Source organism: Perna viridis, chromosome 3 (genome assembly GCF_037379345.1).
Source record: "Perna viridis isolate PV_CMFRI_1.1 ecotype Kerala chromosome 3, ASM3737934v1, whole genome shotgun sequence".
Taxonomy (NCBI): domain Eukaryota; kingdom Metazoa; phylum Mollusca; class Bivalvia; order Mytilida; family Mytilidae; genus Perna; species Perna viridis.
Genome location: NC_142447.1, coordinates 19490458 through 19502691, shown reverse-complemented (window position 1 = coordinate 19502691; position 12234 = coordinate 19490458). Strand labels below are relative to the sequence as shown.

At 34.6% G+C, this 12234-nt stretch overlaps 1 protein-coding gene across 2 annotated transcripts in view; it reads left to right on the top strand.

Moving 5' to 3' along the window:
- The window catches only part of LOC148621347 (3-hydroxy-3-methylglutaryl-coenzyme A reductase-like), a 33114-nt gene extending 23127 nt beyond the window's left edge, over window positions 1-9987 (top strand). For both annotated transcript variants that reach the window (XM_088575546.1, XM_088575547.1), the window contains 9 exons: window positions 558-716; window positions 1105-1190; window positions 1673-1744; window positions 2202-2307; window positions 2895-3001; window positions 4037-4241; window positions 5786-5944; window positions 8049-8203; window positions 8946-9987. In XM_088575546.1, the coding sequence (XP_088431672.1) occupies window positions 558-716; window positions 1105-1190; window positions 1673-1744; window positions 2202-2307; window positions 2895-3001; window positions 4037-4241; window positions 5786-5944; window positions 8049-8203; window positions 8946-9843 (1947 nt within the window). In that variant the 3' untranslated portion in view covers window positions 9844-9987. The remainder of the gene's footprint in view (window positions 1-557; window positions 717-1104; window positions 1191-1672; window positions 1745-2201; window positions 2308-2894; window positions 3002-4036; window positions 4242-5785; window positions 5945-8048; window positions 8204-8945) is intronic.
- Window positions 9988-12234: the final 2247 nt, after the last annotated feature.

Sequence of the window (12234 nt, the reverse complement as noted above, 5' to 3'; positions counted from 1 at the left end):
TGCCAAAAATCCTCATAAATTACCTTGTCAGCACAACTCCTCTGAAACTATTTAACCAAATTATACGAAAATTGGTATGTAGCAAGAATATCATATGTAGTGTTGCATATCACCAGGACATTTTGATCCCCTAGTTTTTGTGGGAGTTATGCCCTTTGAACTTAGAAATTTGTGTGCCCTTTGAACTTAGATATTTGTCAAAAATCCACATAATTACCTTGTCAGTTCAAATTCTGTGGAACTACTGGACCAGTCAGTGCACTTTCTCTGCAGCCGGTCAACAGATTTTTATGTAGCTGTTCTGTGGACATGGTGGATACAGCAAGTGGATCCAGTTTGCAGGATTGGGGAGGCTTATGATTTTGTAGACAGAAAGAAACTTTACTCTTTGCAGATAATTAGATGCTTGCTGGTGGTTAATATTACAAAAGTTTGCAATTAGTAAAGAGTAATACTGATTTCAAGAGTTATTTCCCTTGCCCTAGGTCTACCTCCTTAACAATGGTGCTTTTTTATACACATGTACATTCATTATGACATGACATCTTTCCTTCTAGGTAAATGGTGCTTGCTGTGAAAATGTCATTGGATACATGCCTGTACCTGTTGGTGTGGCTGGACCCCTGTTATTAGATGGGAAACATTATCATGTTCCCATGGCAACAACAGAGGGATGTCTTGTAGCCAGTACTAATAGAGGATGTAAAGCACTGGAGGTAGGGACTAATAGGTCAATAGGAAAATATGTGTGGTTCCAGTTACCCTTAATAATATTTTTTGTAGTAATGCTCCTTATGCCAAACTTATTTTTATTTTCATTAGAATGCTTTGCTGTTTAGTTTCCAAACTATAGTGAAGTATTGGAAGACTTCTTATTTTAGAGGTCAAATTAGTCTTGATGACAGATGGCTATAATGCTGGATTAGCATTTACTTGGGGAAGTTTTAGAAATTCTTGTTCAGGTGAATCTAAATTATATAATTTGAGACAGTATTTTTGAAGAAAAATATGTTGCATAAACACTTCAAATACTCTTTTACTCTTCAGATACTCCATAAGTTAAGTTTTAACACTTTTTATACTGAATGTATGTCTATGTTGCAGCAAAGTGGAGGGGTTACCAGTGTTGTAATAAATGATGGAATGACCAGGGCACCAGTTGTCAGATTCCCTTCAGCCAAAAAAGCAAGGTAGGCAGAGTATCACATGTACTGGTACATGCAAAAAAATATTTTTTTTTAGCTTAGACAAAGTCCTATGACTTTCTTTGGGTGAGATTACACACCCAGGTGAAATTTTGCAAGAAGATTGGCCTTTTGAAGTACTGTAAAGTAAATATATTATTATACCCCCACAAACAAAAAAGTTTGGGAGGTATATAGGTTTCACCCAAAGCTCCTTAACTTTTGACAGCCCACTTCAGCAGATGAAATTGGATGCATGTTTGTATTGGTCTTCGGTACATGCACAGATAGAGAATAAATTTTTAAAAATCCTTTTTTTTTGTAGTCTTACAAAGATAAATATCTGAATTACGTTTATTTCATTACATATTATGTCTGTTCAACATTTTTTTCTCTTAAGAATATAAATATCAGATGATTTGATATCTTAGGTCAAAACTCCATGTATTAACAAAATGTTGCATTTAAATTAATTTCTTCTGTTTTAGTGAGGCAAAAAAGTGGCTAGCAGATAAAGACAACTTTGAGAAATTAAAGGAAAGTTTTGATACCACCAGTCGGTAAGAGTTATATTCTATAGGGTTTGTAAATCTTGTCACGTGAATTCAATACGTTCTACATTGAAAATTCCTGAAGGGAAACTGAAACTAGAACGAGACTTACAACCCCTATTGCCAAGAGTACAAATAAAGTACTTGTATATGGATGCTTTACACACTTTTAATGTAATAATTTCAAAAAACCTAAACATAAAATTTAGAAAAATAACTTGCTAAAATTATCTACACTAAATTTACACATGTATGTAATTTTTTAGTCATTCATGCTTCAGACCCCTAAACATATGCTCTTTCTCTTTTATTTCACGTACTACATTAGGGTTTGAATGTAAACTACAGGTAATTGATATTATTGCACATTCTTCAGGTAACACTAACTGAATCATATGTAAATTTGAAGTTTAAAACTTCCCAGACTTTCCCAAATAACTCTTCTAATACAGTTATTGTTTCACAGATTTGCCAGATTATCTGATTTGCATACAGTGCAGGCTGGGAAAATGTTGTTTATAAGGTTTATAGCTACCACTGGTGATGCCATGGGAATGAATATGCTCTCTAAAGTGAGTGTTTATTAAATGAAGAATCATTTTGAGAAAATGAAATCATGATGGGGGAAATTATGCTGTTAACAAGCATATTTTACTGCTATTGACATGTATTTAGAGTGTAGCTAAAGGTAGCAGCGACTTATTTTTTGTGTTAAACATTAAGCGCTGTGGTTTTAGGTATGAGAATGTACTGGACAGGTTCACTTAAGAATTAGGAACTTTAATTTGTTGGCGTCAGTTTTTGTAATGAGTCAAGATCTGCAAGGTTGTTGAATTTTGAAGTTGCTGATTTCATAAAAGTGTCTATGGTATAAATGTATATCTAAAATTAAGCTGAAAGTTGAATTTTTGCTCTGAAAACCACAAACTGTGTGAACTGTGACAATAGCATGATGCATGTAAACTTACTAGAAATTTGCTGCAGGATTTAAGACTGATGACCTTTTTTTTTTTTTTTTAAATATTTCCTATCTCTGTTATTTATTAAAGAATTGAATAAACATATTAGTATGGAGAAATAGCATTGAAAATATGATACCATAGCATAATTTATATTTGATATTAATTTATTATTTTCAAATATTGAAATTTCTATTTAGGCTGCTGAGAAAGCTTTAGGAGTTTTGTCATTGGAGTTTCCTGAAATGGATATCCTCAGTTTAAGTGGCAACTTCTGTACTGATAAAAAGCCAGCTGCTGTAAACTGGTAAGAGACCAATGGCCAATTACATTCAAAGTATAACTCACGGGACTCTCATTAAAGAAAAAAAGGTACTTTGGTCTTTATATGGCATTCAGAGACCTGGACCAAAAGTCAGGAATTGTTTTTTGAATTTAGATTACTGACAATAAAATACAATGTATAATTTGGATTTCTCAGCTTCTATTGGACAGAATGGTTCTATATTTAGTATATGGCTTTAGCAGTATGACTTGCAGTGTGTCTGCTTTTTCTAGATCCTCAACAAATCTTGTTTACTATGCAATTTAGGAATTATTTTATTTGCTGATAATGAGTGGTAATATGTTATGTACAATAAAGTATCCTCTCTTTTCAGCAAATACTTATCAACCCTTCACTGTAATGAGTTGATAATTAGTATGCAGCTTATACTGTAAAACCCTATCTAAACTGAACCCCTTTTATACTTTTTTTGGTTTAGGCAGGTGTTCAGTGTAAACAGGTGTTTGGTTTAGGTAGGTGTTTTGTTTTGACAGGTGTTCAGTTTAGACAGGCATTTGGTTTAGGCAGGTGTTTTGGTTAAGACAGGTGTTTGGTTTAGACAAGTGTTCAGTTTAGACAGGTGTTTGGTTTAGGCATGTGTTTTGTTCAGACCGGTATTCGGTTTAGACAGGTGTTCAGTTTAGACAGGTGTTGATGTAAAGGGACTTTAAAAAGTGTCTGGTCTAGATAGGTTTTGAATTTCTTTCAGTTTCAGCAGGTTTCACTGCACTAGCTGTTCATGTTGTTTACACTTATCTGTTTTCTATTCTCCAGATCTGATTTTATTGGGTCAGCAAAACAAAGCATAGATTGGCAATATTTGAAATAAATATACAGAAAAAAAGTAAAATCTAGAATGGAAACAGCAAAAATTCTTTGAAATCGAAAGATCTGATACTCTCAGTTTAACATGTGGCTTACTCTGAACTTATCAATCAAGTAGATGAAGAACAAAGATATGTATCATAATTATGTAAATTTACTTCATCTTTAATTAGTGAACAATTATAATTTCAGGTTGGAAGGCAGAGGAAAGTCTGTTGTATGTGAGGCTGTAATTCCAGGTCATGTAATCAAAAGCTTACTGAAAACTTCAGTTGAAGCTCTCGTTGACTTAAATATAAGTAAAAACCTAGTGGGATCCGCCATGGCTGGAAGTGTAGGAGGGTTCAATGCTCATGCAGCCAATATAGTCACTGCAATATTTATTGCAACTGGTCAGGTGAGTTTTGGTATTCGGCAGCCCTTTTCACAAAAGATTGTAAGAGTAAAGTTAGTCGTAAGTTGTGACGTCACAATACTTAACTCTATAATGACATCATAGCTTACAACTAATTTTATACTTACGATTTTTTTGTGAAAAGGACTGCTGTTTTGGAATGAGAATGTAGTGATTGAATAATTCTGGATAATGCATTTTTATAATCATGATGATTTGTTATGTCAGAAAGCAGAGTTTTTTTTTTAATTTTTATCAAAGAGAGATTACTTTTACTTTCATTACCTTATCACAGGTTCTACTTTGTTTTTATATGTGTTAATAATGAACTGTAAGTCCTATGCATAAGTGTGTCAAAAGTCAAAAACTAATTTGCGTCAGGTGAACAATGTTAAATATGCTGCAGTCTTCAAAGAGTAATCAAGGGAACCAAGGTTATAGCGGTAATCAAAGAGTAATCAAGGGAACCAAGGTTATAGTGATAATCAAAGAGTAATCAAGGGAACCAAGGTTATAGCAATAATCAAAGAGTAATCAAGGGAACCAAGGTTATAGCGGTAATCAAAGAGTAATCAAGGGAACCAAGGTTATAGTGATAATCAAAGAGTAATCAAGGGAACCAAGGTTATAGCAATAATCAAAGAGTAATCAAGGGAACCAAGGTTACAGCAATAATCAAAAGTATGTAATCCAATGGTTTAAACATCTTAATCTCAGTTTGTAGACCAACATCTAACTTGGTGTCTTCATCCTCAGAGTCACCTTTATTTCCAATACTAAACTTTGGTAAAACATTTTGTTGTGGTTCAGTAAAACTAATTGCAGGGAGCTACTGGGAGTCTGCAATGAAAAAATGGTGTAGTATGCAAATCTCCTCCACAGACCTATAACTGCTTCCTGATTTACTATGTATCACCCATGCTAGTTTAAAGATTCTGCTATACCAGATGTGAAAGAATAATCAAGGGAACCAAGGTTATAGTGGTAATCAAAAGAATGTAATCCAGGGACAAAGACCAGACATGGAAAACAGACATACACAACAAAGAACATAAAGCAACTAAAATCATACATACAAAGTAACAAAAGCAAACAAGCAACTCGGACTCCACTAAAAACTGGGAGCATGGACCAGGTGCACTGGTAGGGTAGAACTATTGAAAGTTCATTCAGCAGCTTTTTGTGTCAAAATCAATTTTAATTTCATGTTAAATATTAGACTTTATTCTTATAATTTGTTTGTGCAAAGAAATTCTGCTTGGCTGAATTTTGTGACCTGGGATCTTGGGGAGAATTTTAATTGTCTTCACACAATGTCAGAGATAAAAGAAGGGACCTTGGAGGTCAAAGTCCCTTAGTTTTAAGGCAATTTCAATATCATTTGAATTAAGCATTAGTGTCCCTTGAATTATAGAAGGACTTCTGCAAGGTTCAAATGAAGAGTCCTAATGGCTCATTTCAAAATAATGTTTTTATTGAGTAAATTGTGATTATAACTTTGCTTTTATCCAATTGGATATGATATTTCATTGCTATCAACTTTATAGGACCCAGCTCAGACTGTTACCAGTTCCAATTGTATAACATTAATGGAGGCAACAGGAGAAGACAAATCTGACCTACGTATAAGTTGTACAATGCCAAGTATTGAGGTTGGAACTGTTGGAGGTGGAACAGTGCTGCCTCCACAAGCTGCTTGTTTAGAGGTACATGTATGGGTATTTACATAAAATCTGCTCACTCTACCACTAGAATAGAAAGTTTGATACAGTAAAAGATATTATATGAATATTGTCAAAGTTTATTAAGTGCTATTTTTTTGCAGTTTTGCTTGCATAGCATTAGTTTCCTTCCATAAAATTGTGTATGAATTATTCCATTTAATAAGTTAAACATTTCTATCAGCCATGACTTGTTTGATAGAATCAAATTTGGCATCCATGTACATGTATGTATAGTTCGGGTGTCAAAAGAATAGGCCTGCAGCAGTGCTAAGCTTGTCGTAAAAGGCGACTAAATAGTGCTCAGAACCTTAGCCCGGGGCTAGGGCACTCTGCCCACAGAGCAACTGGGTTGTGTGCTCCAGGTGGCGGAATGGGGTACCCCTTATGTGTTACATGCTGGGGTTGTCAGGCTATAATACGGAAAACCTGACTGCAAACCATAGTGATGCACCATGTTGGGAAAGATGCAACGTTCCTCGCATGTTAAAAAAACCTACTATGGTATTCTTCTGGAGTAGGAATCATTGAGCTGCACCACAGGAGGCTATATTGCCCGACCCTACCCACCTCTTCCTATTTCTAGTGGCAATCAAAATTTGTCGACCCCATTATCCTTGTGTCCCATCCCATTTTTCATTTCATCATCATTTCATGTTCATTTATCATCCACTTCATGTTCATCGCCTGAATATACCTGAAATATTGCTGCTCGGGCGTTAAACCCCAACAAACAAACAAACAAACAAACATGTATGTATATGTTTTGATGTGTACAAAAAATGTACTTCTACATTGTGCTTGGTTAATACATGTATATTAATGCTTACTGTTAAAGTACTATTGTTCATGGGTACCAATTTTCGTGGTTTTTGTGGGTAGACCAAACCAGGAATTTTGGTTCCCAACATAAAAGAAAATTTCCTTTGATATAACCTGAAATCCTCCAAACCACGAATTCAAGAATCCACGCACTTGTGTTTCTTCCCTTATCCACAAAAATTGATATCCATGAATTAAAGTACTTTCTCAGTATCTATTTACCATTAAAGCCAGTCATTTTTTAATGTTCATTCAAATTAAAAACTGGAGACTGTTCAGATGTCTTAAATTTCCATATTGCCCCGTGCAGGTCCGGGTGTTAAAAGAATAGGCCTGCAGCAGCGCTAAGCTTGTCGTAAAAGGGGACTAAATAGTGCTCAGAAACCTAGCCAGGGGCTAGGCACTCTGCCCACAGAGCAACTGGGATATGTGCCCCAGGTGGTGGAATGGGGTACCCCTTAAGTGTTACATGCTGGGGTTGTCAGGCTATAATACGGAAAACCTGACCGCAAACCATAGTGGTGCACCGTGTTGGGAAAGATGCCACGTTCCTCGCACGTTAAAGAACCCTGCTGTGGTATTCTTCCGGAGTAGGAACCTTTGCGCTCCGCCACAGGAGGCTAAATTGCCCGACCTTACCCATCCCCCTTTTTCCAGTGGCAATCAAAATTTGTCGACCCTATTATCCTGGTGACCCATCCTTTTTTTTCATTTCATGTTCATTTTATCATCCATTTCATGTTCATTGTCTGAATATAGCTGAAATATTGCTGCTCGGACGTTAAGACCCAACAGACAAGACATAAATTTCCATATTAAGGAGGTAGACCTAGGGTAAGGGACATAACTCATGAAATCAGTGATATATTTGTATCATATTCAATTTCACCAAACCTCTCAAGCTTTCGTTTGAAGCAGAATAAAATGAATCCAAGTTAATTAGATGCTTACATAAGATTGATGTAAATGCTGAATACAAATGTCCCAATGATTTTAAGAGTTACATCCCTTACCCAAGGTCTACCACCTTCAATTAAAAATACCGGAGTACCAATGAAAAGGTTGTTAGCAAACAGGGAAATTCAGACACAAAACATGTTTAAGAACACATGAAATGACAAGAATAAGAAAGACAAAAAATCAAAATACACACAGAGACAAAACCATATAGAGATTTGTTTATGGTTGTGTAGTTAGATGATCAGGGGAGATAATTTAGGCCTTGAAATTAAATTGTTAGTCTCTGACATCATAATTTACTTTTCAGATGTTGGATATAAGAGGGTCATGTTCAGACAACCCTGGAGGTAATGCCAAAACCCTTGCATCTGTTATATGTGGTACAGTCTTAGCTGGAGAATTGTCATTGATGTCAGCGTTAGCAGCAGGTCATTTGGTCAGAAGTCACCTTAAACATAATCGGTATGAAAGTTTACAAACCTCGGGACTGTAGGCAAATTTTGTGCCTTTATTTCTAGATCTAGATGGTCATATTTCATACCATTAAATTACTTTACTAGGGCATTTATTCTCGTAATTATTTTGAATTAGAAGTATGGAAATTAGTCCTACCATCTGTAACTCTGTATTAGTGGTAATAGAAAATTTGCTTAAACCAGACCCTTTAAGTAGAAATAAAGGAGTAGACCACAAATATGTGGCTAATGTCAAATATATTTGGAAAGGCCATCTTCTAGATTTAATGAGCTACATTCAAGCTGAAATAGCATTTGGCTACATGGCTACCTTCTAGCCTTAACCGTCGCCTGAATATAGCTGAAATATTGCTGCTTGGGCGTTAAACCCCAAAAATTAATCAATCAATCTAGCTAGCTTCTGTAGGATATTTGACTGTAATTGTGTCATCTTGTTGGCCTGGCATTTGTATATCTATGCCATCTTGATTACATAAAGTAGGTGTGTCAATATGGTTTAGTAAAAAAGACAACTTCAAAATCTGCCACTGGAAGTCTTCAACCAATCATGCATGTAAGATCATATTCTGTGGTATGCCAATCATTTAAGTTAATCATGCAGTAAGAAATGCATGTACAATGGATTATAAAAATTGTTGAAACTTAAAACTTACAAATTTTTATCAGAAATGTTTTTTTTTAAATGCTGCATTCAAACATTATTCTGTGAATTAACTTTCTGATTTCAGGTCAACATTAAATGTCTCACCAAACCAAAGTAATTCTGCCTTACCAGTCCCATCAACACCATTATTAATGCTGCAAAAAACTGAGAGACAACAGAACTCACACAAACTTATAAGTTGCATCGGCAGTGAAAGTACCCATGAAAAAGACAGTGATGTAAGCTTTGCAAATACCGCACAGAATAAATTACATTCTAGAGAATCTGAGCCTAAGGGCCCTGTTCAAAGTACAGATAATATTGCCAAGTTGGAAGATTGTAAAAGCACAGGACATTTACAAATTAGAATACATGACAATGCAACTGCTGAATTTACAAGTCAGAATGGAAGTACACACAATACTTCCAATGGAATAAGCAGTGTTAAAAGAAGCTGTGCTTCTGAACATTTGAGTCTTGGAAATCACAGTTTAAAGGGGAGTAAAGCTTGTAATGGCTTTAATGATGCAAATAACAGTCAATTGAAACACATAACTATAAATGATTCAAACTGTGTTTCAAGCAATTCAAAAAGAAGTCATACTTCAAATGGTTCAAGTGCTGAATCAAGCACTGCTTTTACTTCCAATTCTAAATATAGTAACAGTTTAAGCCAAAATCCTATGGCCAATATGTCATGTGATCAGTCAGCAGCATCATCCAAAGGTTTCTGTTTCAAGGAACATCTTTGTAGTGATTTAAAGGCTTGTGATTCTAAAGAACCAGAACCAGTCAAAGACTACTGTGGAACAGGCATCCAGTGTAGTAAGTTTGGACAAACCAATGATAGTTTAGGAAATAGTATGTGTATTTGTAAAAGGAGAGAAAATGGAATTCAGATGAAGGAAGATGATGAAAAAGAACAACATTTGAGAAAGCAACTTGTAGCAGAAGGAATAGGTTTAACAAGTACAAAGTCTTGATGACAATGCAAATTAGGTTTCTTTTTAATATGTATCATATGCTAGAGGTTTATATGAAATACATACTTGTATGCTTAATGGAATGATATTTATTATAATGGACTGAGAGGTCAATTTTATTTATTATTAAATGATTTCAATTAATATTTCACATATTTTATTCTCATTAAACAGCATGTCCATCTGCTCATTTAATTAGTCCAAAACAGTTAAGGATCCCTAGGAAAAACAGTTAAGGATCCCTAGGCAAAACAGTTAAGGATCCCTAGGCAGAACAGTTTAAGGATCCTTAAGCAGATAATAAGAGTAACAACAAAATTACCAAACACTAATCCAATCCATAATTAAGTCAAGTCCAAAACAAATTTGGCAAATGGGTGCATGCATGCACAAGTACTTTGATAAATGCTTTTTTTCTGATCTCTTTGGTCTCTCTTTTCTTAATGGTGAGGTCATTATCCATTTAATCATTCAGAACCTACCTTTGTTCGGTGTATAGAAGTCATATAGAAGTACAATCTTCGGAGACCCATTCACTTTCATTTAAGTATCAAACTATATAAAATGCAGACACTTCCTGCAGTAGAGGTGGTTCATGGTGTAAAAAAAAACACGGAGCAAACTATGCTTGTTCGAAATATATTATTTACGTAATAATAGTCTTGTGTATATAACTCTGTATTTAAAAAAAAAGATACATGAATATTCATCTTTTACTAAAATCAAATTAAACCAAATCAAGAACGATTAAACGATAACTCTTGCAAACTGACCATTTTATACATATTTTCTATAGTACTGCACTGTGCTATACTGTAACTACAATAACTGAAAGACAAACTAAGATTGGTTAATAGTGTAAGGTTTGTAACTGTTCCTGAATTAGAAATGATTGTGAATGTAGTGGATTTTTGACATGCATGAATCACTTTACGTTTTTGTCTAATTTTTTAGACACCTGGCCATAGGCCATGCGAATTGTTGCTCTCCCTTGGTGTCCAGGGTCGTCTAGTGTCATCTTCGTTGTTAACAATTTTTCTAAACTCTTTTCCTCTAGAAAGTACTGAACCAATAAGAATTAAACTCGGTATAAATGTTCTGCATAGAACTCTTGAGGGGATTTTTTTATCTGTACAAAAATAACAGCTGCTGTTACTAAAAATCGAACATGTGTGAGACAGAAGTTTTTCACATATATCTCCAAAACTGCTTGGTTTAGCCATATTCTGATTGTGTGAAAGTGTTCAGCATGATGAGAACTATCTGTAGTCAAATGTTTTTTTTTAATCGGCTAAACCATCTTAGGAGTTACTGCCCTTTTTCCATGTTTTTCCCCTATATTTAATGTTATTTCATTCAAAAATTTTTTCGTCTGATACTACTTGACCAATAAGAGCCCAACTTGGTTTGAATGTTTCTTTGGGTATTCTGCATAAGACTGATGCAGGGATATTTGATCCGTTGTAAAAAAAAAAAACATGGCCATCATTACTAAAAATAGAACATAGGGGTCAGACAGTAGTTTTTCGCATATTTCTCAAAAATTGTTCTGTTTAGCCAAATACTGACATAAAGCATTAAAATGCTCAGCATGATGAGACCTCTCTGTGGTCAAATTATGTTTTAATCTGTTTAGCCATGTTGGAGTTACTGTCCTTTTTTAATGTTTTTTCGCTATTTTTAAAGTTGTCTTTCAAAAATCTTTTCCTCTGACACTACTTAGAACCAATTAGAACCAAACTTGGTATGAATGTTTCTTAGGGTATTCTAGCACAATTTTAATGTGATCCATTCCCTTTCACGCAAGTTATCCAGATATCAGAAAAAAAAACTTTTCTGGCCCCTTATTCTTACTAAGCTCAAGTCACAACTCCAAAAATCAATCCCAGTCTTCTGTTTGTAGTATGGTATCTTATAGTAAAATTTATATGACCTGCATTCACTTAGACTCAAGTTATTATACAGACATATAAACATAAGGAAAATACACTTCACTCCCCTTTTTGGCTCCTAATTCCTACAAGATTCAAGTCTTAAACCTCAAAAATCAATCCCAGTCTTCCTTTGGTTGTATGGCACCTTGTTATACTATTATAAAAGATTCATTGGGTAGGGCAAACATTTCCAAAATCTATAGGGCCCTCCACCATGTCCATAGGAACAATGTTTTAAAATTTCAAAAAGATGGGACAAGTTTTACTCAAGATTTTGTAAATAAACTAAAGTTAAATGAAGACAACAACTATGATGACACTGACAAGATGATACCAATATATAACTAAAAAAAAAAATTGGTACATGTATTTATGAATATCAGTACCAGTAACTTCACAGTATTCATCTGGAATTAACAAGAGGTTTATCAACTAAAGTCTTATAAAAAGAAAGAAA